General features: G+C 47.8%; 2 protein-coding genes across 3 annotated transcripts; one reads left to right on the forward strand and one right to left on the reverse strand.

The window, feature by feature from the left end:
• Nucleotides 1–3,181: 3,181 nt before the first annotated feature.
• On the forward strand, nt 3,182–14,225 carry LOC133132199 (mitogen-activated protein kinase 9-like). 2 transcript variants are annotated; one of them, XM_061247484.1, is made up of 11 exons: nt 3,182–3,297; nt 4,032–4,161; nt 4,714–4,772; nt 5,080–5,218; nt 5,608–5,773; nt 6,322–6,393; nt 8,471–8,653; nt 9,296–9,420; nt 9,716–9,779; nt 10,053–10,124; nt 10,223–14,225. In XM_061247484.1, exons 1-11 carry the CDS (start codon nt 3,182–3,184, stop codon nt 10,357–10,359), a joined length of 1,263 nt encoding a protein of 420 aa, XP_061103468.1. In that variant the 3' UTR covers nt 10,360–14,225. The 2 variants fall into 2 exon arrangements, with proteins under 2 accessions (XP_061103468.1, XP_061103469.1); XM_061247485.1 differs by lacking the exon at nt 3,182–3,297 and having other exon boundaries at nt 4,091–4,161; nt 9,728–9,779.
• Nucleotides 14,164–22,727, reverse strand: si:ch211-247j9.1 (rho GTPase-activating protein 24). Its single transcript, XM_061247486.1, has 7 exons — nt 22,497–22,727; nt 21,012–21,219; nt 20,511–20,643; nt 20,087–20,160; nt 19,641–19,762; nt 17,290–18,163; nt 14,164–15,881 (listed from the first exon to the last, which is right to left on the reverse strand). Exons 1-7 carry the CDS (start codon nt 22,720–22,722, stop codon nt 15,644–15,646), a joined length of 1,875 nt encoding a protein of 624 aa, XP_061103470.1. The 5' UTR covers nt 22,723–22,727; the 3' UTR covers nt 14,164–15,643.
• Nucleotides 22,728–24,686: the final 1,959 nt, after the last annotated feature.

Here is a 24,686-nt window from a genome sequence, read left to right on the forward strand (position 1 = left end):
GACCTAACGTTTGCATGATTCAATCCCTGTGGTTTGGGGCTCTATATTGGATTAGAATATTATCAATATACCCTGTCTTTGCCGAAATGACATTAATAAATCTATCACAATTATTTATGATGCAAAGAAATTTTTTTGAATGTAATATCATTCTTGGAGTGTCATCTAAAGTCCTCGAGGCCTGAGAACTGCTGGTTTTCCACCCTCCCTTTACCTGGTCGTCAGCTGTGGCCAATCAGTCGTACTAATTAGCCAGGAGAAAATAAAACCAGGGTAGGATTTTGATTTGAGGCCCAGAGTTCATGATCCCTGATATAAATTGTACATTTTCAAATGTATATATTTATTTTCTTCCCCCCACCACCACAAAACAAAACATAAGGAACATTAAAAATTTTTTTAAAAACATCATCCCTGTCGCAAAAGGTCCATGCGCAGCTTTGCGCTAATCCAAACATCCATCCGCCCTTGCGACAGCTGCGTTTGCGCTCGCCAGCCGGCCGATCTTCGTGTCCTCGTAAATGCTCGCCTCCTTTCTCGGCAAGTCTTTCCTTTTCGTCCTTATTTCTTATCTTGACATTGGGCTCGGGGGGAAAGACGGCCGCCATTTTGCCTGGGAGATTAATGGGTGTTGACACAGAGGCCCCTGGCCGGCCAGAGACTCAGAGGAGTTCCACAGCGCTGGGTAATGGATAGGTGGGGATCCCGGCAGCGAGAGAGGACTAGATGAACTGCGCGAGATAAGCCCCGGAGAAGAAGTGATGGAAAGGCGGAGAGAAACGAGCGAGAGAAAGTGGGGAAAGAAGAACAATAAAGCCCTTGGGAAAGGTAATTAAATTACCCGCGCAGGTCTACGCCCGTGATAAATAAACGTAGACGCCCTCGGGACGGCTCGTCACAAACGTGTCGTATGTTTTTGGATTCGCCCGTCGGCGAGGGGCGGCAGGCCTGTGCCTCGTGTCATTTCAGGCCCTGGGGCGGAGCTGGGACTCTGGCGGGTTTGGCGGACGGGTGTTTTACGGCACAGCGGCACAAGCGCTCCTTTATCGCGGCTCCCTCCAGCGGCTCCCACAAATCACCGCGGTAACCGCGGTGACCGGCCCGCCGTAACCGGCACGGCGGGGTGCGCGTTTAAGGCCTCGGCCCGTCTCTCAAAGGGGGGCGTCCTCTGCCCCTACAACCCCCCCCAATGCCGGGGGCTTGAGTTACCCAACAGGCAATTATTAGTCCTATAAATCACTGGGGGTGGGTTTAGGAATCGCCATTTTGTGGGTGTGAGTGTCTCTGAGTGTGTGTGTGTCATTTTTACGTCAGCCTGTCCAACTGTACTTGTGGCTCCCCAGAACGCCTCTTGCGTAAGTGGTGTGATCCAAACCCCACCCCCCATCACTCCAGGTCTATGTTTCATCCTTCTGTCCACTCGCATTTGCTGGCTACTCTGCTTCCATAGGCTGGAGGCTGTGGATTGGTCGGTCGGAGAGAGGTGGGTGACTGGGTGCTCTGTCCTGACCGAGACACATTAAAGCTCCATTCTCAATCTTACATGGTGTGCAAATCAGCATTCAGAAATCTGAAATTCGATCAGCCTCCTTCCCCAGCTACCCCCTGTGTGCATGTTGGCACATCACCGTGTTGGATTAATGCATTTTCGCACGTTTAATCATGAAGGAGAAAGGTGTGGATTGCATATTGAGCCGTGCATACTGTGGGCGTTAAATCTGTGGTGTCAGGCTGTTGTGTAGTCTCTTTGGGCGCACTAGTGAGGAGTTATGAGTGCTCCGGTCATTATGGCAGCGGGGGCACAGAGCCCAGCCTCTCTTGTGCTTCTGTGGGGAGGGTCCTGCCCCACACAGCCCCACTGGAGCAGAACTTGCACGTTGGGAGGGGATGGGGGATGGGGGACGGGGGGGTTTGGGGGGCATTCAGTACTGTTCCTATCCATCTTCTCCTGCTGAAATCAGAAGCCCTGGGATGGGCCCGTGGGGAACCCCCCACAGCGCCCCAGCAGGCATTGAGTGAGCACTCCCCTTCACTCAGAGTCACGCACGGCCCATTAGCACCGCGAGCGTGAGGGAACACTGGGAGGCTTTCTCCACTCCCAGGCCCCAAGCTGCCTACTGAGATCCCACTTTATGCTAATGGCTGATAGAGACGTAATGACATATCTTATTTCTGAATTCTCTTTTATCTGCTTGTGGGTGAAATACTGTCGGGTCTCATATTCGGCCATGGGGGGTCAGCCAGAACAGGGGTATGAACCTTGAGTTTAGGCCACAGGATGCAGTGCCAAACTTGGGACAGCTGGTCCTAATCTAGTCCCTGTTCTAACAGTGGCAGTGCCCCATGGCCTAACCTCCGGGTTAAATTAAACCTGGGTCAACACCATTGGTGTTGGTCCTGGGAGTCCAGTTGACTGACCCCTGCCCTGCACTGCTGCCCCTCTATTCTGGGATGTAGAGACCTCTAATGGTAAATGGTAAAAGTGTACTTTCTTTACATAGCAAAGTAGGTTATGTGGTCCAAAGAGAAGACTACAATTTGCTCTGTACTTTAACAGCCACTAAATTAAAGGTGTTGATTAACCGGTTAATTGTGATTAACCACTGTTCAGAGGCAGGGATTCTATCTTATTTTATATGATATGCAATCCAAGGACATACAGGTTAGGGTAATTAACTGAGTGCTGCTGTAAAATAGCATACATACATGCTCAGTAAGTCTAACCTGCATAAATAAAGGTTAATTAATAACTTATATTAGGCGTTTAAGAGACACCATTATCCAGAGCAACACAGATTTCCATTATTATTTTTTTTACCACTGGATATTTACTGAAGAAATTCAGTTTGGTTCAACTATCTTACTCAAGTGTCCCACCTGGGAATTGAACCTGCAACCTTCTGGTAACAAGCTTATTTCCCTAACCACTAAGCTACACTGTTAGCCTCAAAGAGGACTGACCCCACATTTTTTCCAGGGGGAGATTGGCCCCTGCTTAGTCTAATCAACTGTAAGTCGCTTTTGATAAAGGCATCAGCTAACTAACTGTAATGTAACATAATGATAACAGGGTTCTTGTGATGATAATTTGGGTCCCCCTGTCTTTGAGTGCTAACCAGGTGGAGCCGTCCTCTCTGCTTCCAGGTTTGATTGGATCGGTGGTGGCTGAGGGGGCGGGGCCATGAGCGAGGGGGAGGGGCACTTCTACAGTGTCCAGGTGGACGACTCCACCTTCACTGTGCTGAGGCGGTACCAGCAGCTCCGAGCCATTGGGTCCGGGGCCCAGGGCATCGTGTGGTGAGTGAGCCTCTCGGACATCTACACGACCGCCATTTTAATGTGCCATCTACAATACACCATTTTAATGTGCCATCTATGACACACCATTTTAATGTGCCATCTATGACACACCATTTTAATGTGCCATCTATGACACACCATTTTAATGTGCCGTCTACAATATGCCGTTTTAATGTGCCATCTACACCACCATTTTAGCTTTTAGGCAAATTAGGCAGTAGGTACACTTATGGGTCGGAAAATGCAAGCATTGCTGGGCTGAAAGGCCTATTCTCGCCATTACCTTATGTTATGTTACAACACTCCAGTTTAATGTGCCATCTACAACACCACCATTTTAATGTGCCATCTACAAAACGGCAGTTTAATGTTCACTAGCTATGGTAATAAACATGTTGTTAAATAATAAACAGTTATTGTTCTTCTTCTTAAATTACAGTTAATCCAGATAAAATGCCTATCTCAAGGGAGCAAGATCAGTGCTTCAATAAAAAAATCATAACTTGTAGATTCTGTTTAACTTGTGTATAGATTACAAAAACAGTTACAATACAGTTCTTCTTTTTAAATTACAGTAGATACAGATGAAATTCCTTTTCTGAAGGGTGCAAGATTACTGCTTCAATACAAGACTCATAACTTCTTTTAGATTCTGTTCTCTCCAGTACATTGCTTTGTTCAGGCCCAATAGAGCGTGATGTGGGTGCTCTCTGTCTCACTCCTCTCCATAGCTCAGCCCTGGACGTGGTTCTGGGCATTCCTATCGCCGTGAAGAAACTGAGCCGGCCCTTTCAGAACCAGACCCACGCCAAACGGGCCTACAGGGAGCTGGTGCTTCTCAAGTGTGTCAACCATAAAAATGTAAGAGCCAGCCAACCCCTCACCGTAAAGCCCCTGTACACTTCCATCCTGAACCCCCCTGCTCTCTGTTTCCACTGACAGCCTATCATAATACTACAAGAGCGTGTGTGTACTTTTTCCCCACACTATTTCTCTTAGATTTAGCCCAGTAGCTATACTGGCTCAAACACTTCAGATAGAGTAGGTTGGTTTTGTTTGAACTTTTGTTTGGAGGCTGAGAGGAAATTATTTTCTTATACTAAGGGCACCTCACAGCAAGAAGGTGCCAAGTTAGGTTAATTGGAGAGTCTGAACTGCCTGTAGGTGGTGAGTGAGTGTGTGAGGGAATGGTGTGTGTGTGTTCTGCGATGGATTGGCCTGTCCAGTTTCTATTCCTGTGCTGTGCGACAGTTATTTCAGAGAATATCACTGAATGAGACTGCACCTTATCGGTTGACTCCGTAACCTGGGAGACCTGGAATTGCACGCAGTCACGCTGACTCACCTGTGTGTGTAACTGTAGCCCATCCTGGATCCCGCGTTAATCACCGCGTTCTTGTGTCTCTGGCTCAGATTATTAGGTTACTGAATGTCTTCACACCGCAGAAGTCGCTGGAGGAGTTCCAGGACCTGTGAGTGCCTCCACCTCCGATCCGTCTGTCAGTACACTGCAAAAGCCAAAAAGCAGCCTTTTTTTTGCAGTCAAGGGCTGTCCGCACCAAGAACGATTACTTTAACTATATAGTTTTTAGAATTGTTCTAACTCAAGTGGATGGCGGAGTACACACCACCACTATAACGACAGTGATGACGATATTGTTGTGGTAACTTTCAGAGCATGAATGATAACACATGAAAAATGGCGTATGTCATAGTTGAGAGTCTATGTATGGACTGATAGTGTGGATGACTGCATCACTATCTCCTCCCTCTCCCCAGGTACCTGGTGATGGAGCTGATGGATGCCAGCCTGTGTCAGGTGATCCACATGGACCTGGACCATGAGAGGATGTCCTACCTGCTGTACCAGATCCTGTGCGGCATCCTGCACCTCCACTCAGCTGGCATCATACACAGGGTCAGTGTGTGTGGAGTCAGTGTGTGGGGATAGGGTCAGTGTGTGGGGTCAGGGTCAGTGTGTGGGGTTAGGGTTGGGGTCAGTGTGTGGGGTTAGGGTTGGGTTAGGGTCAAGGTGTGGAGTTAGGGTTGGGGTTTTGGTCAGTGTGTGGGGTTAGGGTTGGGTCAGGGTCCGTGTGTGGGTCAGGGTCAGGGTGTGGGGTTAGGGTTGGGGATAGGGTCAGTGTGTGGGGTTAGGGTAGGGTTATGCTCATTGTGTGGGTTTAGGGCTAGTGTTGGGGATAGGTTCAGTGTGTGGGGTTGGGGTCAGCGTGTGGGGTTAGTGTCTGTCTGTATGTCTCCATGTCTGTCTGCTAGTCTGTACCTCACTGTCTGTCTGTTTCCATGCAGGACCTGAAGCCCAGTAACATCGTGGTGAAGTCGGACTGCACGCTGAAGATCCTGGACTTCGGCCTGGCCAGGACGGCCTGCACGAACTTCATGATGACCCCTTACGTGGTGACGCGGTACTACAGGGCCCCCGAGGTCATTCTGGGCATGAAGTACAAGGAGAACGGTGAGAGGGTCTTTCTGTACTCACTGCTGTCTGCACCCCGTAATGGATACACTGCGCATTGTTTTATATGGAACCTTGGTGTCCATTTTGTGAAATGCAAAGCACCTTACGTGTGTGCAGGGCGACCATTTTGGTTCAGCCATTTTGAGCTTTGAGAGAATGTGTGGCTGGGATTCCTGAATTGTTTGTATGTGTGAATGTCACTGGCCAGCAGGATTACCAGCACTGTGTGTGTGTGTGGTCTGCAAGTGTAAACTTTTTATTTTGATATTTGGGAGCCTTGGCAATGTCCACAGACTAGTGGTAAGGGGCCTGCAACTGGCAGGAATGCCAAGATTGTGAGAAAATCAGCTTACAAGAGATTGCTCAGCAATAATAGGTAGCCGCCATATTTCGAGGCGGCGCTGCTGCCTGTACCCATAATAATCCTGCAAGTGTCCATCTCATTATCCTGTACTGTGTGCCTATACTGTTTATGTCCTTTATTGTCACTTTGGTATATGGATATGAATAAGTGTATTAAATGTGTGTGTGTGTTCTGTTCCCAGTGGACATCTGGTCTGTGGGCTGCATCATGGGGGAGATGGTGAAGGGGAGCGTCATCTTCCAGGGCACAGACCGTATCCTTCCACAGTCTCTCTCCCTCTCTCTCCCTCTCATTCTCACTCTTCCTCTCTCCCTCTCATTCTCACCCTTCCTCTCCCTCCCTGTTTCTCGCATTTCCTCTCTATCTCTCTCTCTCCGTCTCTCTCCCTCTCTTTCTCACTCTTCCTCTCTTTCTCTCCCCCTCTCACTCGCTATCTCTCTGACACACCGATTCACACCCTCTCCCTCTCTCTCCCTCTCTTTCTCACTCTTCATCTCTGACACACAGATACACACTCCAGCTCTCCATCTCTCTCCTTCTCCCTCTCTCTCACACTCCCTCCCTCTGTCTTCCTCTCTCTCTGTGTCTTTTAAAGAAAGTCTCTTTCATTCTTAATGACAGGACTAGCAGGGCAGAAAGGCCTGTTCCTGCTGTCAGACCGTCTCTCCTGCTGCATTATACAGTCAGCGTGCCTCTTTGTGTCTGTGTCGCTCACAGTCGCACGCCGTGCGTTGGCATTCCTCTGTGTTCGACTGTTTATTCGTTTCTCTCTTTGAACAAAACGCCTATTTATCGGCGGTCAATGACTGCCAGGGAATTTCCTACATTATTCATCATGAGCCTCTCTGATCCTCTCTGCTGGGTTAAACAGCTGCTGCTCCTGCCCATTAAACTGATAGTTCAACCAAAATAGATGTAAATATTTTTCTTCCAAGAGGATGTGTCTGTGTGTGTCTGTGTGCTCTTGTGGTGTGTAATTCTGCTGCATCTCTGAGTCAGTAATTTCTTGGTCTGCTTTATAAGCAAAATAACGATTCTCAGTGCAGCCTATTTGCCACGTTTCCTGTGAAAGTTCATGGTTTAACAGGAAGCGGACAGACACAGACTATCTGAGTGCATCCTGACCAGCTCAGCAGTGTTCGCTGCAGGAAAGAGACAGATTTTCCCAGAATCCATTGCTTTGCTTGCTCTATGCTTTTCTCTGGCCTTCCCTGTGAGCAGCCTGTGAAGTCCAGCTCTGCTTCCATCTCTCTCTCCCTCTCTCTCCCTCTCTCTTTCTCTCTCTCTCTCTCTCTCTCTCGAACCGTTATCACAGCTTATTGTGCTGGATTGTGCCTGAATTTTGATACAATATCCTGTTGTGTATTTTAATATACAAACCTGCCATCTCATATATAGAGGTTTGCATATTTTACTGAGAAAATACAGTGTCAGGCGGCACAGTGGGGCTGTGTGTGGCACAAAAAGAGGGTAGCGTGTTTGAATCTCAGCTTGGGCCTTGTGGAGTTCTCCCTGTGTCCATGTCCAGAGTCCTCCCACAGTCCTGCAGCAGGCTAATTGGAGACTCTGAATAGGTATGAGAGTGTGTGTGTGTGTGTGTGTGTGTGTGTGTGTGTGTCTGTGTGTCTGTGTGTCTGTGTCTGTGTCTGTGTCTGTGTCTGTGTCTGTGTCTGTGTCTGTGTGCGCCCTGCAGTGGATTGGACACTTCTCCAGGATGTATTCCTGCCTCTTGCCCACTGCATACTGGGATAGGCACCCCCCTCGTAACCCTGACTGGTAATAAGCAGTTTGGAAAAGAGATGGAGTACTGAGTGTGTGTGTGTGTGTGTGTGTGTGTGTGTGTGTGTGTGTGTGTGTGTGTGGGACGTGTGCTGGAACAGTGTGTGTGTGTGTGTGAGCTGGTGGGTGAGAACCTTTGGAATGTTTTTTGGAGAATTCCTGGCTTCTCCTCATATGACCTGTCCATAAGCTGTCAGAAAGCATTACCTCACTGGAAGATCTAAGGAGTATGCTCCCACTTAGCGAGGCTTACCTCTCTCCCATCATGCTTTGGTGCTAAAATGACCTTGAGGTAATCTCAGCCTTCATGTCATAGCATCAAGAACTGGACATACACTGTGTCAAGTAATATGTTGGCTCATACAGCCCAACTGCATCTCATGTCTGTACTGCCTGTGTGTGTGTGTGTGTGGGTGTTTGGGGGTTTGGGGAAGGGGAGAAGAATTCTTTCACTCTCCCTTAATTCAGGGAATGTGCATGTTTAATTTTAGCCCTTTTCATGTGTGTGTGTTTATACATCAAAACCTTTTCCTGAGCCCGTTTGGTCTCAGATATTGACCAGTGGAACAAGGTGATCGAGGTTCTGGGCACCCCCTCGCTGGAGTTCATGAGCCGTCTGATGGAGACCGTGAGGAACTACGTCATGAACAAGCCTCAGTTCGCCGGGGTCAGCTTCTCCGAGCTCTTCCCTGATTGGGCCTTCCCCTCCGAATCTGACGAGGACAAGATCAAGAGTACGTCCTGCAACACTTTCTGTCTTATGAAGGGTTTTAGTCTTTAATGAGACTTTTATTTTTCACTCAAGTTGAAAATCTTAGCTTGCTTGAAGTTATTTTTCGCTTGTCAAGTGACTTTGCTTACACCATTGGCAAATCTTGATACAAGTCTCTTGGCACTGGCATCATTTTGTCTTATTTAGCAAAAAATAAAACATAAAATAATAGAAATAAGAAATAAGATTTTAAGTCTAAATGTAAGACTAAAATCCATGTTGAGCTTACCTTCTTTTTTTCGTTTTTGCAGTGGGACCTCCCCATCCACCCTTTCTTTTCCCCCTTTATCTCTCATCTCCTCTCTTACTCTCTGCTAACCTCAGTCTTTCTTCTCTTCTCTCACCTAGTTCTTCATCTCTTCTTCTCTCATTGATCTCCCTCTCTTCTCCTGATCGGTCTGTTCGGTGTGTTTTATATGTCCGTGTTTTCTCATTGATTCGCGGACGTGTGTCCGTGTTGGGGAGGGAAGCCCCATTGCAGTGGGCAGCTGTGCAGGGCTGTAATGTGGCTGTGTTAAACCCTGTTCTTTTGCCTTGTGGAAGAGATGCCGTTATTGGCAGTTTGTGCTGTCCTCACTCCACCCTTTTTCAATTCATCCCACAGCTGGTCAAGCTCGAGACCTGCTGTCCAAAATGCTGGTCATCGACCCCGAAAACCGAATCTCCGTGCAGGACGCCCTTAATCACCCCTACATCCACGTGTGGTACGATCCGGCCGAGGCAGATGCGGTGAGTTCGGCTGTTCCATTGGTACAGTGCGGGTTAAAACTTTTTTTAATGGCAGAACTATCCATCGTGTATTAATCAATATGGTTTAATAGGGTGAAGTGCAGTGGTTAATGAGCTGGGTTTATAGCTTGGTGTATATAGATCGGATTCTGCTGTTGACTGCTGTCCAGGTGTGCTTTCGTATCAATCGAAACATCTATACCATCCAGATTAATGGCAGCTACTGTGCCGATATATACGTAAATATTAGTAGGACAGTCCATTTTGCATGTTTAAAATGGAGGGTGTGTTTTAGCCTCCTCCACAGATCTCAGACAAGCAGCTGGAGGAGAGGGAGCATAGCATTGAACAGTGGAAAGGTATGCCATCGGCCTGCTCCTCCAACCCTCCTATCTGTCCTGAAACCAGTCAGCAGCCTCTGCTGTGCAAGTGTGTGAGCCATTTCGCCCTATAGTGGTGCAGTGTTGTTACTGCCACTGACAGAGTGAGAAAGTTTGTGAGAGTCAGGACCACTTTCTCCACTTTTCACTGCATGAAATAAGGCCACTAATGCTATTATAAATGAATTCATATTTATTTTTAGTGGCTTTGTAAGGACAGAAAAAAATTCTCACATGTTTTTCACCCCCTAGAATTGATCTACAAAGAAGTATTGGATTGGGAGGAGAGGAACAAGAATGGCGTGACGAAGGAGGAGTGTTCCGGTAAGTTCCGTTCTGTAGATGTTTCTGGAGCGTGTAAACTGAAGAGCCGGAATGGAGACCGGGCATTGTGAGCCGCGTGCCTCTGTCGCCCCCTGCAGAAGCGGCCGTGAACTGCAGCAGCACGGCCTCCCAGTCCTCCTCGGCCAACGACATCTCGTCCATGTCCACGGAGCAGACCCTGGCGTCGGACACGGACAGCAGCAGCGCCGACGCCCTGACCGGCCCGCTGGAGTGATGGCCCCACCCGCCCCTCTCACTCCCTCCTCACCTCCCTCTCTCCCTCTCTCTCCCTCTCTCCCCTCACCTGTCCATTCCCAGCAGCCTCCAAGCTAAATACGCAAATTCCTGTTTTTTTGTTTTTACCATTTGTTTTTTTTTCACTCCCATTTCACACGAGTCTGTTCTCTTTTTACACGTGTGTTTGTGCGCTGTGAATGGTTCTGACCTGCGTGTCTGAGAGGGAGGGAGGGAGGGAGGACTCGCCACAAAGAAAACCCCAACTTCCTTTGTATCATGGTGTGTTTTAAGCTCTTCTGGCTGTGATCAATGGGTGCGTTTTTTCCCCCGCTCGTGAGGCACAGATTTGTGTTGCAGTAGATACGGCTGTGTGTCTACAGAAGGTTCCGGATCGGGTCGATCCCGTCTGTACCGCAGCAGTCTTGAGGCCGTCCAGCTGTTGTTGGGCACCGCTGACGGGTGACCCCGCCCTGCGTATTTCGCTGCCTCACCCCGTTTTCTGTGTCACCCGAAGCTACACCGCTACACGGCGACAGGTCACCGCTCGGAAACGGGAAACGGCCTATAGCCATGTCACAGAGAGCCCTCCGTACAGCTGGCCTCCTGTTCGCCGCACACGTGCGAAACAAACATCGCCCCTACAGTAAGAGGCGGACCCGCGCTTCACTTCCTTCACTTCAAACCGGCCTCGCCTATACGCCCGCTTCTGTCAAACGAGTCGAGACGAGCACGAGAAAACATCTGAAAAGGATTATCCCTGTTCAGAGATGCCTTTTAATTAGCCGTAGATAAGCTGCTCGATGTGCTTCTTATTAGCCTTCTTACCGGCGTTCCTAATCCAACATTTCTGCTGTTGAACAAGGAAAAATGAACAGTGTTACTGCGATACACTGGTCTTTTATTTGGGCCTTACTGGGTAGGTTTCTTTCGTTAAATAATAACATAGGTGTGCGTTTGTGATCGCTTCTTAGCAGAAACACTGTGTCCCCTGGCCTGAGTGTTAAGGTACATGTATTGTACACACGTACATATCATTTTATTTTACAAAGGAAAATATCATTCAGTATGAAAAAAAAAATCTGTTTCTTCAGAGGTACTGATTGTCAGTATATACTGCATAAAAAGGTATTATGATTTTCAAAATCGTATTTACTTTGAATGCAAAAAAAGGAAACCAAACTTAGTTGTTCGAAAGACGGTGCACTTTGTGAATGTTGTTGATGTTTTCAGTCATTCCAATAATAACACTCGATAGTACTGTAAGTGAGCTAAGAGAGTGAAAGTACTGTAGAAAATGTTTTATCACCCCAAAAAAGAATGCCACCCCTCAGATAAGTCCCATGATGCAACTGCTTCAGATGTCCAAACTGTTTCTCTCCATCTGCTGTTTAATCTGGCCAGTGCAGGTGGCTGTGATGCACTAGCTGGCTCTCCAGGTGTAAGCTAAACGCAAAGCCCATCCATTTCCATCAGTTTCCCTCTGACTGTGTTTACATGGGGTGTGGTAGCAGCATGCTACTTGATCACAGGCTTGGTACCTGTGGTCAGAATCCCTTTCAGCCGTCTCTGCGGTCTATGTGGTCGAAGAAGAGCTGCTGTCAACTGATCTGAGATCAGTCGTATCTGTAGTTGTGTCTTTAAGGAACTGCACTCCACTAAACGGTGGTCAGTTTGGTCCATCTCATTTCTCGTAGACCTCTGTGTCATAGAATGTTTTTTTGGTTTTTTTGTGTGTGTGTGTAAAATAGAAAAGAATTATCTTGTTACATGTTTGATGTTTTCCGAGTATGGTTATCTCATGCTTCCAGTGATTGTTGCAGTCCCTTTGTATTCACCTAAATTCTTGAAGCGGGGGGAGAGAGGAAGACCAAAGAACTGCTGAAAACACGTGAACACGGACGTCTCCTGAATGTCCCCATGAGCTCAGAACAGAACTTCCGGAAGTTTCCGTTGGGACGGAACTGTGCGGCTGCCTTGGACTCGGATTGGACTGGATTGGGCTGGGCTTTTCTTTTCAGAGCGGTTACCCGGGCAACCGTTCAACCCTACATGCATCTATCATGCCTTAAGAGACTGATGGAGTGTCTGTGTGTGTGAGGGAAGCTGGAAGTGTGTGTGTGTGTGTGTGTGTGTGTGTGTGTGTGTGTGTGTGTGTGTGTGTGTAATGCTCGTAGGTTTTACCTAGAGTTGTTTTTACCATGTTGCACTGTTGTTTTTCCTTCAAGTGCTTATCTTCACATCTTTTATTTTTTTACTTTCTGGTCCCAAATTGTGACCCTGAAATAAGTGTTGTATTGTGAGTGACATTCTGCGTGTGTTTGCACATATGTGTGTGTATTTGTTGGGGCAATTGTGCCTGTGTGTCTGTGTTTGCGTGTGTGTGTGTGTATATATATGCGTGTGAGTGTGTGTGTGTGTATGCATGTGTGTACACGTGAGTGTGTGAGTGTGTGTGTATATGCGTGTGTGTTGGGGGCTTGTGGCTCGTGTTCAACATTAACATCCTCTGCTGCTCTCTGAGGAGCATGCACAGTAAAATATTAATACACATCTGCAAATTTAAGAGCCACTTCATTCCTGTTAATGAAAACTTGAACTTAGTCTTAGAAATCACACATTTGTTTCTGTCTTAGACTAAGTCTCACTAAGTCTCAGTTGTTGTGGTCCTGGGATCTCTAATTTACTGTTGTCCTACTCTAAGCTCATTAATTCTGTGTTGTCGTAGTGTTGTTCTCACTAATTTACTGTTTTCATGGTCTTGAACTCACTAATTTACTGTGCTAATGTCCCCAAGGTTGTTCTCATTTAAAGCTAACTCACTGTTTAAAACATTTCCATCTTAAGGGAGTGTGTCTCTCAAAAAATGGTCATGCTTTTGGGAGAGGGAAGGTGATCCTTTCTTAAATATGTCTCTGAGAAAGAACAGTGTGTTTGTTTGGGAGGGGCTAGGATGTGTTTTAAATGAGTGGGAGAATGTCATATGTTTCAGAGTGGGGGAGGTAGGTTGTTTAAAAGTATTTTTTATGAGAGAGAAGAGGATTCATTTGGAGGGAGGGGTGCTTTAATTTGTCTGCATCAGTGAGCAGGTGGGTGAGAACCTTTGGAATGAGGACCTTTGGAATGTTTTTCGGAGAATTCCTAACTTCTCCTCATATGACCTGTCCATAAGCTGTCAGAAAGCATTACCTCACTGGAAGATCTAAGGAGTGTGCTCCCACTTAGCGAGGCTTACCTCTCTCCCATCATGCTTTGGTGCTAAAATGACTGTGTTGAGGTAATCTCAGCCTTCATGTCATAGCAGCAAGAACTGGACATACACTGTGTCAAGTAATACGTTGGCCAATACAGCCAAACTGCATTTCTGACATCTTATGTCTGTACTGCATGTGTGTGTTTGTGTGCAAATGTGAAAGCGTGTGTGTGTAGATTAAAATATTGACAGTGTATGCCGTATAGACATACTATATAAGAACTGTCTATTTCCAATATCGTATGTCTATTGCCTCTATGTGTGTGTGTGTGTGTGTGTGTGTGTGTATAAACACGTGAAAGCACACCATTTTGTCTCTGCGTGTGTGTGCGTGTTTTGGCACAGCCCCAACACTCCCCCTGGTGGACCCGTCAGGGAACACGCGTTATCGCTCTGGTTTTTCCCCCACCCTTCTCATTCTCTTCCCTCTGGAGCGAAGGTTTGGAGGTCATGGTCATTTCACAACCACAGAACAAGATGAACTTAGACTGTGTGTGTATGTGTGTAGGAAAGAAGAAAATTAAAATCTGAGAAATAAATGCTTGAACAGAGTTTCGGGAAAAAAATACTTTCTTTGGTTATTTTATTTCATTAAAATGTTCATCATGTCAAAAGTGTGTGTATGCATCTGTGTGTGAGTATCTTGTGGATTTCTCCGAAGGGGCATACATCTGAAGAAATGTTCTCATAGAGACTGTATTTGAGCTGAAGTGCATATGCACTGATTCTTACTGTATGTAGATTGGCTGATTCTGGACTCAGTGGATTGAGTGAACCATCCATATGATTTAAGGATCAGTGACGTCACAAAACGCCCATATTTTCCTCATTATGCGACATCTGAATGTTTGTAGTCTCGGTCATCATCAAGGAATGGCTCAACCTTCACCGCTTGGTCATGTGATTCACTCCCAGCCAATGGCATGCTCTCTTCTGCAATGTAGTCTAATTTTACAAATACGTATCCACTTCTAACCAATGAGACCATGCAGCAAGGCAAGACACAATTCTGAGGATACCGTTGTACTGTGTGTGCGCACGCATGTGTGTGTTTATATCCTTGCATATACTGTACATCTGTACATCTACAAAATCATATTTAAAATTTGAAAAGGCAATGATTTTGGGACAGTGACACAGAGCTGTCTTTCCTCCACCCCTGTGGAATTCTGGGAAGTGGCCCAAACGTCTCTGTCTGTAGAGGTACTCGAGATTTGGGGGCGTCCGGCCGTTGGGTTGCATAGTTCTGGGAGGAGGTGTGCTCAGCGGAGAGCAGTGAGGTTAGTAGAACAAAAACCGGTTCGCCCAAAAGTTCAAAATCCTGAGGTCTTGCAGGGAAAGTCACTCCAGCAGAGCATAGCCCTGGTGTAGCACTGTTGGCATCTGTCTGTTCTTCCCTTGCTGCAAGCCATTTTCTTTTTTTATGGGACAGTCTTGTCGATACTGTCCAAACTTCACAGATAAAATGTTCTTAATAAATTCAGTCCTCTTTGATGACCACCTTCAGTTAGCGTTTCCTTCTGACGTCAGGACAGAGATGGGTTCAAATAGTATTTGTTTTGGATCCAAAACTTTTCTGCATTTTACTGAGCTTGCCTGCTGCATTGGAACAAATTAAATTATCTAAAGGCTAAAGGGTAACCAGGCAAGATCAGTAGAGCACAGAAAAGTATTTCAATCCAAAATCAATAAACTGCAGAAAATGACTGTCTTAACAAGCATTTTTAGTCTTGTAATAAGAGTTAAGATCTATAGCTTTTCTCTCATGTAGAAAATATTAGCTTGTTTTAAGTTACTGTTTGCTTGAAAAGTGAAAATCTCACGCCATTAAATCTTGAAATGAGTCTAAACTCTTACCTCATTGGCAGTTGTTTTGTCTCATTAATCAAAAAAGTAATAGAAATAAGATTTTAAGTGTAAGTGTAAGACAAAGATACCTGTTAAGACTGCCTTTTTTTAGTTGTTTTGCAGTGTAGTATTTGAGCGCAGGTCTGTGTTTAGCGGCGATGTTTCGTGTTTCGAGCGTACGGGCTCAGAAGCTCTGCACGATGCGCTCTGCCTTCCTGGCCTCGGCGTTGAGCTCGCCGAAGGTGTCGAAGAACTGCTCCATCTCGCGCTGCAGCGCGGCGTTCCGCCTGTCGGCGTCCGCTCGCGCGCGCTCTGCGTTCCGCATCTTTATTTCCACCACGCTGTACCAGCGCCGCTGCTGCTCCAGGTTCAGCCGCAGCCCGGAAACTTCCGCCCGCAGGGACGCGTTCTTCTGCTCCAGGCTGGGGAGAGGGGCGGCGGGGACACAGGTTGGTCTTTACATATATTGTATGACAGTAGCAGTAGCAATGAGAGGGAAGCAGTACTGGTTCCCTCTCATGTTCTGCAGTTCATGCTCGAAAATCATTTTTATGAATTAAAGCAGTTCTGCAAAGAGAGTGGGCTAAATGTCCTCCACAGCCATGCGAAAGACTGATATCAAATTACAGAAAGGTGGTTCAACCAGTTATTAAGTTTAAGTGGGAAATTACATTTTGACAGTGATTTGGGTGTTTTTTTTTTTAACTTTATTTCATTAAGTAAATGAAGTAGTCATTTAGAAAATGTGTTTTGTGTTCGCTCAGGTTCCCTTTGTCTATTATTACATTTGGTCTGAATATCTGAACCAGTCAAATATCAAACCGGACAAATATGCAATATTAGAGGAAATCAGGAAGGGGACAAAAACCTTTTCACAGCACTGTACATTTCCTCATACATGCACAAATGGGACATGTATACACACACACACACACACACACACACCAACGCATTATCTCACAGAGTCAAAAGGGTTGAAACTGAAAGACTAGGACTTGCACATTTGATATTAATGCTCCATAATTGGAGTGTTTATCCAGTGTTGCCGGATTAAAACTTTAATCTTGGATCATTATATCACATCTGCAAGTAATTCCTTTACATAGACATGCACACACAGACACACACACACACACACACACACACACATATATGCACGCACGCTCACACACACTGGACAGGTGGCGCACAGTAGCAGCAGTATCTAAGCGTTTCCCTGCCACTGTTTGTCAAACAGCACATCTCTAATGGAAACATCTATTAATAATTCCCTGAGAGATCAGACACACAGAGGCCACTTATCCCATAAGCTCAGGGTCAGACACAAATAACACCAGTTTCCCAGTCTGCCCCCACAAAGCCAACGGACCCCACAGCCCAGCTGGATTAGCCAGTGACGTTTCTTTAAAAAGGGCCGTTTGCCGTTGACATTGAGACTGGCCTTAGATCAGTGTGACGCTTTTGTACCCCTGGGGTGTCTAATTCTGTAAAGCATCTTTAAATAATCGCCCCCTAATCACTTAAAGCATGAATACTATCATACTTATGCCACATGTCATTTGATGATGTAGTCCTACAATTTAACCACACACACACCCAAATAAGTTAGTAGTTTACCAAAGTTTTATTTAAAGCTCTAGCTCTGAAGTCATAGACTCACTTAATTGATGCCAGACTGCTGCACAACTATTTGTGTTAACTGAATGCTAACTATTCGAACACCATCATTTACTGTGTCCCACCCACAGACATGAAATACTGAATGTTGAAAACAGTAGGACCCTGGGTGTGTGTTTGGGGGGGTGGTAAAGGAGGGGAGGGGGATCTTACCTTTTGATCCGGGACTCAAACTCCAGCTTCTGCCGGGCCATCTGCTGCCGGAGCCCGGCCAGGATGCAGTGCATGGCGCTGGGGAGCGGGGGGTGGGGGGCCCCGGGGGGGTCCGGGGGAGCGCTGGGCAGGAACACCTCACTGCTGCCGCTGCTCAGGGGGGCGTCGGTCCGGAGGGAGGAGGCGGGGGAGTTGACGCGGGGCTCCTCGGCGTCGGTTCGGAGGGAGGCGACGGGGTCCTCCAGCAGGAGCTCGCAGGAGGACCAGGAGGTGCTGTCCGCGCTGGTGGTCGCGTCCTCTCGGTCGGGCGTGGGTGTGTGGACCCCGTGCGCGTTCCCGCCAGCGTTCCTGCTGACGCCAGCGTCCATGTTGTCGTACACGGACAGCGTGCTCTCCTGGGTGTCGCTCGCCCTCCGCCTCTCTCTCCCCACCCAGCCCCTCCCCTCTTCACCGCCCCAGCCTATCGCGGTGCTAGGCCCGGGGCAGCCTATCTCCGTGGGAACCGGCAGAGAGGGAGGGGGCGGGGGCGGGGTGGAGGGGGCAGGGGGAGGGGTGTGGTAGCGGGACAGGAAGATGTTTTCATACAGAGGGTCGACGGGGTCGGCGGGGGAGGGCGTGTCGAAGAGGCGGGGCTCGATCTCTGACGGGCGGCGGGGGGGCCCAGTTTCGTCAGGGAGACTGTGAGGAGACCCCAGCTCCTCTGGAGATGGGGGGGACAGAGGGAGCCCCTCGCTGGGGCAGGAGCAGTGCGGCTGGGCTGAGGGGTCCAGGCACACCTCCTCCTGAAAGGGGGCTGAGGCGTCTCTCTCCCGAACGAAGAGGACCCCACTCTCCCTGATCAGCTCTGACATCAACTGCTGCACCACCGCTGCTCCTGAGAGAGCCAAGAGTCGCATTACACTCACACTCACTACTGTACCCATAGACACACACCACCGCTGCTTCTGAGAGAGCCAAGAGTCACATTACACTCACACTCACTACTGTACCCATACACACACACCACCGCTGCTCCTGAGTGAGCCAAGAGTCACAATCACGGTCCTACTGTCTCACACACGTACACACACACACTCACAGTCCTACTGTGGGGCGGCCTGTAGTGTAGTGGTTAAGGTAAATGACTGGGACAAGCAAGGTCGGTGGTTCTAATCCTGGTGTAGCCACAATAAGATTCGCACAGCCGTTGGGCCCTTGAGCAAGGCCTGCATTGCTCCAGGGGAGGATTATCTCCTGCTTAGTCTAATCAACTGTACGTCGCTCTGGATAAGAGCGTCTGCCAAATGCCAATAATGTAATGTAATGTACTGTCCTACCCATACAGGTACATACACACACCACCGCTGCTCCTGAGAGAGGGCCAAGAGTCTAATTATAATCACATTCCTATTGTACCCACACACACACACACACCACTGCTGTTCCTGAGAGGGGCAAGAGTCACATTACAGTCCTACTATACCCACACTCACAGTCACAGTCCTATTATACCCATACAGGAACACATTATTACATTATTATCCAGAGCGACGTACAGTTGATTAGACTAAGCAGGAGACAATCCTCCCCTGGAGCAATGCAGGGTTAAGGGCCCTGCTCATCTTATTGTGGCTACACCGGGATTAGAACCACTGACCTTGCGTGTCCCAGTCATTTACCTTAACCACTGCGCTACAGGCCGCCCACACACACTCACACACACACTGAGTCCTACTGTTCCCATACAGGAACATACACACATATACAGTATATACGTACACACACATACACAAATATACACCCACTCACATACACACACACACACTCTCACTCACCCACACACACACACACACACACACTGACACACACACACAGTGGAGTGTGGAATTACAGGCAGCCTCCATTGGAGGAGCCCCTGCTGGCGAACGGCCAATCACAGTAAAGCTCTCATCGCTCAGGTTACATAACATACGCCTGTCTGTACCTCAGCCAGACGGGTTCATCAGATGGGCATCGGCACCGTGCCCATTTGATCAAGCAGGCTCTGTTTTATACACAGTGTGAAGGACTGAGCAAAACCATGCTTAAGACACTGTGGGTCTGATGTCTGGGAGATCTTAACAGGACAGGCCTGTAAGCTTATAACCTTGTTATTTCTATAAACTTATTATAAGTACAGCCTACAATCTCTTGAATATGAACACACACATATGCAGAAGTTGGTGCCCATGTACATACAAATCACCTACATAAATGCACCTACACAAACATGCATACAGTACATCGTACATACATATAAATATGCACACATACGCAGACATACTGTGCATGCACACACACACACACACACACTCTCACACACGCACACACACCTCCGATGATGCTTTCGGGGTCCTCTGCTTTGGGGCGCAGGATGTTGGGGCCGAACACAGTGGCCAGGTTCGGGGTGCTCATTTTGTTGCTGCTGGAGTAGGACTGGACCTCGTTTAAAAACCTGCAACAACACAGACCCCCTCTTTAAGCACACGCCTACCCTCATTTAGACCTCCCTCTTGCAGACCTAGCTTAACCTCATTTTACAAACCTGTGAGGACATAGACCCCTCTCTCTCACACTCTTAAATCTCTGATAAACCAGTAATAGCCCAGATCCGCTGTTTCAAAAACCACCTTACGGATGTGCTGGCATGATGATGAGTACTGTATGATATGGTGTGTCCCGATCACAGTATTGTGAAAAACTGGGGATATTAAGTATTCTCAGTTATAAAAGATGCATTGCAAATAAATGACCAATGAAGAGTTTACATCAGACTCACTGGCAGATGTAGTGCAGTAGGTTGAAGTTGGCCACAGGAAGTTCATGCAAGAGTGTCTTCAACTCTAAAAGACCCTGAAAATGCAAGGGGGGGGGGGGACAGAGAGATAGAGGGAGAGAATGCTTGATCAAACTGATGAATTGCATGTAAAGTGAGTTTTGCTAGATCTTGTCTCATGTCTCTCTGCTGAGACATGTGTGTGTGTGTGTGTGTGTGTGTGTATGCATGCATGCTTTGTGTGTGTGTGTATGCATGTGTGTGTATACTTGTGTGTGTTTCTGTGCATGTGTGTGTGTATGCATACATTCTTGTGTGTGTGTGTGTATATACTTGTGTGTGTTTGTGTGCATGTGTGTGTATATACTTGTGTGTGTGTGTGTGGGTGTGTAGTGACAGTATCACAGTGCAGTGGTGTGTACAGTACCTCCTTCCTGTCCATGAGGATGTGTTTCCCGCAGAGCAGGAAGTCCTGATAGCGAGAGAAAGGCACCACTGGCTCAGGCAGCTCCCGCAGGTACAGCTTCAGCAGAGAGGCCACTGTGTGTACGTCTGTACTGCTGGAATACACAACACACACACACACACACGCACGCGCATGCGCACATGCACGCGCACACACACACACGCACGCACATACATGCACACACACAGACAGAACATACGTTACATATACACACGCACAACACACACACAAATTACTGAATTACTGAATTACAGTTTTTTCATTTACAACACACAACTGGTGCTATGACCCCAATCAAAAGAACTTTCGGTTCATGTATAAAAAGTCAAAATGAATATCCTCAAAACTAAGCTGGTCATAGCTGGGTCATACAGCAGGCTTGCTACTGAGCGGCTCTCCAGGCTCAGGACTCAGGAGTGTAGGCGTCGTGGCAGGTCGTTCCTCTCCGTGTCTCACACCTACCTGTCGAAGGAGGGCTTCTCCCCGGCGTCGAAGGCCTCCTGCAGCTCCTTGACCAGCGTGGCCTGGCCCGGCTGCCTGAAGAGCCCCAGCTCCTGAAGGCCCCGCTCCCGGATGAACGCAACGCACTGCTCCACCACCAGGGGCGCCATGTGCTCCCCGTAACGCCGTTCGTACACCACCGTCTCCTCCAGCCGCTGCCCGAACACTCCTGGAGGGGGGGGGGGGGGGGGGGTTATCATGCGGAAAAGAGAGGGATAGAGATGTAAATCAGATGGAGGGTTCAAGGACGGAGTGGTGGGGAGATGGGAGGGGGGGAGTGAAAAAGAGAGTTTGATGTTTGATGACAAGAACAAGCCATTAAGCCATCAGTGTGTCATAGGGAGAGAGAGAGATGGGGGGGAGTGGAGATGTGTGCATATTTGATAATGACACAGAGAGCATGTTTGTGTAAATGGGAAAAGACATGCAAACAAAAGAAAATACATCAACAAAACCATGAGCATCAGAATCACGGATATGGCGTTGCCAGCCTGCAATTATCAATTTACCTTCTACATCAGATCACATTCATTCATACTCTTTCAAAATGACCGTAATTCATTTCAAATATAGACAGAAAAAGCAACACTTTTAGTGAGAATGATCAATAATACCACAATTTCGCACCATTTTGTATGAGCTTAATTTCATGATTTGATCTCAGAATTTTCATCGAATTTTTCAAAATTAAGCATAAACATGAGACATCTTTAATTTGTTGTGGCTGTGGTTAAAATAATAACACCCAGATGAATGTGGCATGTGATTGGCTGCCCCCGGGGTCATGTGGACAGGGGCCTGGGGTTTTTGAGCAGTGTCTGACGCAGTAATCAGGACAAACTGTGAGTGCACACGTACATATTGCTCCTTGGTTAGTGTGACAGCATTTTAATACCTCTTCCTAAATGTAAGCTTACACAAGCATCAAATGAATACAAATCTTGCATTTATCTTTTGTTTGGGAAGCAGCATTCATACCATTCTTACTCAATGCTCAGGGAATAGTGTGGTACTAAATTGTTGAGAAATGGCAGAAGTGGGTTATTTATCTGATACTCTGTCATTGATTTTAGAGTCACCATTTTGAGCAATCTTCCCCTGTCTCTGTCTATTCCACCTGCCTGTCTTCTCCCCTCCGTGTTACTCAAAGACAACCTCACACACCTCGCACATATCCTGTGCGCTTTGACCTCAGGTAGTACCCTCCAGGGCACTGTGCGCAGATTATTACACTGATCTACTGCTGTGGATTCCAACCTACAAACACACGGTCGACGGCAACACCTGTTTGGGTCGAGAGAGATCCCAGTGCAGCAGTGGGGTAGTGAGGGTTTTTACACTCTGTTCAAAACACAACCCCCAACCCCTCAACAGAAGGTGGCTCTTGAGAAAAAGATTCACACGACGGCGGAGACGTGTATCCCAGATAAACAGTGAAGTACTCACGTCTCCTGAAGCTGAGCGCCCTTTTGATGCGCCTGTAGGTGGCGCCGGTGAGGTAGCTGCTGCTCCGGGACACGGCCTGTTTGTTCTCGGGCATCCTCCTGTCGCGTGCGCCCCTGTTTCTGCCCTGCTCCCTCTGCCCCTCGCTCCCCGGCCTCTCGGGCTGCCCGGCGGTCAGTTGAGTGTGAGAGGACTCTGTCAGTGAGCTCAGTGGAGCAGCCACTGGCATACTGGCTCCTCACCGTACCCTCCCACCCACCCCCTCCTCTTCTTCCACTCCTCCTCCTTCCCTCTCTCCACTCCTCTCTTTGTTTAGTCAACTTTCTCCCGGCCGGGACAGGTCTTCTGCCTCCTCTTCTCCACCTCGTCTCCTCCCTCTCTCTCTCTCTCTCTCTCTCTTTTTTCCAGGTGTACAGACGCAGCACTCCCAGGGTTGTTGTTACTCAGTTACTGATCTTGAGGCGAGTCTAACTCTACAGGACCCGTATACCCAGCCGTTAGGGAACACCTCCCTGCAATCTGCTGTAACCACACACAAAAAATAAATAATAAATAAAAGAAAACGTTCTCAGGTTGAGGGATTATCTTCTAGGCAGAGGAGGCGCGGAGAGATTTCGGGTTTTCAAGACGCATATTTCAGATGCAACCCGAAGCCGTCGAGCTTATGGAAACAAAGCACTCCGGCCAAAAAGTGCCAGCGCCGTCACGTCTGTTTAGATCAACTCGAGCGGATGGTAATCTGCGTTTCAGAGTTAAGAGATTACTTTTTAAAAAGCCAAAGGATGTCGGACAACTCTGTCTCTGTTGAGGCAGTGAGGTATGACCAGGGCCCATCCACCCCCCACACAGAACTGAAGTAAACCTGGTCAGGTGAAGCTGGTCTGGAGCAAAAGCACACCCTCCCTCCTCTATCCCCTGCAGCTCTGACTGCAGTGATTAGGGCTCCAGCAGCCAATGGGCGAGAGGGGGCAGGACCTAATGACAAAAGGTCAGATGTGTTTTTTTGCAGAGTTTGGCCCAGAGGGGGTAGGTGAGGGCTGATTGGCTTGATGTGAAGGATTTTCAATCACCAACCAACTCCAACCAACCAAAACATTTAAATTAAAAAACAGCACTGCTCCTTAGTGAAATCCTGTCTTCTCTGACTCTTCTTGGAGCAGACTGACTTCCTAGTCCAGATTGGAGATCCGCAAGGTGTTCTTTAAGTTTTGAAACATGAGTTCAGGAGCTTTTTAACACTGGCAGAGACGTGGAATGCGTTTGCGGGAGGCTGGGTTTTTGCATTCCTTGTGTTTCTCTGGCCGCCGATGAACTCCAGTTTTTAAATTTCCATTCAGCTGCACGGAACCTCCCTGTGTGTCCCTCCTTCTTTCTCTCTCCTTTCTCCCTCCATTTTTCACAGCATTGGTGGGTCCTCCCCTCTTCCTAAGGAATGCAATTTTTTTCTTCTTCTTCTTCTCAGGCGATCGGTGGTCCCTTCACTCACGCTCACTCTCTTTCTCTCTCTCTGTCTCGCTGTGGAAGTTTTATATCTTTCTTTCACCCTCCGCTGGCACGCTGAGGTGTGCTAGGACTACTGCAGGACGCCCACATTCTCTCTCTTATCAAAGCCCACTCCACCCCCCCTCCACCCCCCTCTCCAATTCCCCAGGGCCCCACCTCTCCTCTCCTGTCCAAACACCCCCCCCCCCACTCTCTCCCCACTCTACTCAACTGTACAGAGCCAAGCTAAAACTGGCACTTTCATTAACTTATTTCTCCTGTGTAATCATTAACCAGGGGGAACAGTAGCACAGGATTACTAAAAATTAAACAGACCACCCCCCCCCCCCCTCAATGTTTTCCACAGAGTCTCTTCAACGCTAATCCCCCGCCACCTTCAAATTGAGTATGCACCCTGAAGCGTAATTCTACTGCTGATAAGAAGCCCATCAGTGCGTATCAGGCTGGCTCCACTGTTGCCTCACCTTTTCCACAGCGTTAATGCGTCTGCGTTCAAAATTCTGTGATACCGTTCTTATCCCTCTGGCTGTTCTCTCCCCAGCAATGCTAAAAGCAGGAGGATAGAGATTCTAAACGCCCAAATAAGCGTAGAAGATGAGAAGGGTGCCACTCTAATGACCTCACACCACAGCTCACAGTCAGAGAAGCTACAGTCACAGTGGGGAAAAGATCCCCAAACTTTATCCACTG

Source organism: Conger conger, chromosome 7 (genome assembly GCF_963514075.1).
Source record: "Conger conger chromosome 7, fConCon1.1, whole genome shotgun sequence".
Classification (NCBI taxonomy): Eukaryota; Metazoa; Chordata; class Actinopteri; order Anguilliformes; family Congridae; genus Conger; species Conger conger.